This window comes from Gregarina niphandrodes (assembly GCF_000223845.1).
Source record: "Gregarina niphandrodes unplaced genomic scaffold scaffold00061, whole genome shotgun sequence".
Lineage (NCBI taxonomy): Eukaryota > Apicomplexa > Conoidasida > Eugregarinorida > Gregarinidae > Gregarina > Gregarina niphandrodes.
Genome location: NW_011645828.1, coordinates 11,117 through 13,664, shown reverse-complemented (window position 1 = coordinate 13,664; position 2,548 = coordinate 11,117). Strand labels below are relative to the sequence as shown.

The 2,548-nt window shown below is 53.6% G+C and overlaps 1 protein-coding gene across 1 annotated transcript; it reads left to right on the top strand.

Annotated features, from left to right (window-relative positions):
• Positions 1–1,032: 1,032 nt before the first annotated feature.
• On the top strand, positions 1,033–1,521 carry GNI_173780 (hypothetical protein; the record flags this gene model as incomplete). The annotated part of the gene is made up of 1 exon (XM_011135069.1): positions 1,033–1,521. The coding sequence occupies one exon, from the start codon at positions 1,033–1,035 to the stop codon at positions 1,519–1,521; it is 489 nt and encodes a 162-aa protein (XP_011133371.1).
• Between the last annotated feature and the right edge of the window lie 1,027 nt (positions 1,522–2,548).

Sequence of the window (2,548 nt, the reverse complement as noted above, 5' to 3'; positions counted from 1 at the left end):
GTTTGGAAATCAGAACATGCGTCGGAATCGACGGTGAAGGAGGCGCTCGATGGGCACTTTGCAAACGGCTGTATCATACAACTTCATGACTTAATCAAAACCTACCGGCTCACGAACGAACAATGTAACAGCCTCGTACGCCAGCTCTGCGACAGCCTCGACAGCATAAACGAACGCGTGTCTGGCGGTGAGAATTGCTGTCTCGGCTCGTACGCCCAAGTGTACGTCTGCCTGGATAGAGCCACATGGAAGGAAGCCACCAAACTGCGCGTCGTCCTAAGTCCAAGGTGCATGAAGGCCTCCTCTAAAAAGAGAGCAGAGGAAGTCACTCAGGAATTCTTCAGCAAACTGCGCGCGGACGCAGACTACCTCACGCCAGCCTCCCTCTTACGTGCCCTGGCCTCTGTCTATTTTTAAGATCTGTCTCTCACGTAATCCGTCGCCTGCCTGAGCTGTGATAAACTGTCGCCTCCAGGAGGACACCACATTGCATGTGCAGCCGGTCGGTTCGGCGTTGGGGTAGTCAAAGCTGGTCGGCTTTTGCTGTCCAACGTTTCTTAACAATTCCCGCACGAGGACTACTACACACAGCACGCACATGTGCCGCCCACCAGAGTAACGAACTCGGCCTGGCTAACATCGATGCCTGGCTAACATCGATGCTGAACCAACAGAAGCTGGTACGCTTAATAACTAGTCCGCAATTTACGCTACCCACTTGTGTCGTTAAAGACCGAGTTACTTATGACTGCGGACCGCCGGAATTACGGCCAACTCCTCTTCGTATCCATATGTATTTTTTTGAGCGAAGCGAACTAGGGAAATGTGGAGTTGCAGGGCTTCGTGTACTGGAGTGTCGTCTTCTATCGCGGTTGCCATAAGTCTCTTGGGCTGTGGAGAGAAGTGTGCGGTCATGGAGGTGTGTTTGCAACGAAGTTCTCGGCAGCCAGAACTCTGAGTGAGGATAAGGCCCTCGGACTGCCTGATACTCTTGAAGACTGTGTGCGTCTGAACTGGGGTTTGGAGCATCGTATGAGCCCTTCTGTGTTTATGTTGATTGGCATGCAATGTCTGAAGAAGTTGCGCGATGACCCGGACCTACTTCTGCAATCAGTGGACCAAATTCAGTTCCGTAAAAGCAACACAGAAATTAAGGTCGTAATTGACCCAGAGTACACGAAGTACCCCGGTGCCACAGAAACGGTAACGCGGGAGCGTTTGATGGAGCAGGTGTTGTCCCGGCTGGCAGCATTTGTGTCCGAAGACCAGGAGTACCCCGCAGAGGTAACGACTCTTTGGAAACGTCACGCCACGAACACGCGTCACGCCACGAACACGGTGGCTACCATGGACTTGCTTGGTTTGGGAGAGGAGCCGAAAACGTTGGACGCGATGGAGAGGGAACTTCGGGCCGCCTATGAGAAGCTGACTCCTAAACCTGGCAAGCATTGGCAAGGCGTTTGCCGACCGCTATTGGGCCTGAACGAGAAGCACGAGAAGCATGCCGACTCAACGGTCTGAAAGGAAGATTTTGCCAAGGGTGTCTGCCGCGACCGCTCTCGGATCTGCGGCCGTCGCAGAGTTTCGTGGGGGACACAGCCCGTTTGCACACCATCCTCCCGAGTGACGGAACGCCGGGGGGACGCACTTGGCGCGAAGTCATGAGACATGCCGGTGCCCAGGTGCTTCAGGATGCCCGCGCAAGAGGCCTCGATGCCTTCGATGTTCCGTTGGGGCTTATGTGGAACCGTTGGAAATCGGGATATGTATCGAAATCGAAGGTGGATGAGACGCTCGCTGGGCACTTTGCAAACGGCTGTATCATACAACTTCATGATTTGCTCAACACCTACTTGCTCGCGGACGAGCAATGTGACAGCCTCGTGCGTCAACTCCGCGCGCGCCTCGGAAGGAACCCACCAACAAGACCAAACTGCGCGTCGTCCTAAGTCCAAGGTGCATGAAGGCCTCCTCTAAAGAGACAGCAGAGGAAGTCACTGACAAATTCTTCAGCAAGCTCCGTGTGGACGCAGAGTACCTCACGCTACTTTCCTTCTTGCGTGGCCTAGCCTCTCTCTATTTTTAAACGCGAGGATTACACCAAGCAATGCCCTAAGAACCAAGGTTGAAATCCTGTCCCTGGGAACACCCGTCGCCTTCCTACCCCTTCTGATGCCTCACAGCCTGGTGCCCACAGAGCACATCCACGTCCAACTTGTTCTTCGACTCCCAATTGTACGTGTGTCTGCAATCACACGTATGCCCTCCCGACAACAGGACCATAATGCACACTTGGCCTTCTGTTCGCGTCCCAACGAACTGCAAGGCTGCCATACCAGCAAGGTTGCCATACCAGCAAGGTTGCCATACCAGCTGGCGAGCAATTCACTACGGATCCATTTCTTCACCCTCCATCGACGGATGGGTAGCTGTCTTCTTCTCTGTTAATCAGACATGCGCTTCTTCTCTTCGAGCTTATTAACCTTTGCGCCCGCATTCAAACACGCATCATAAGGAGTCGCCAAATTTGAGAGCCGTTACTTAGATG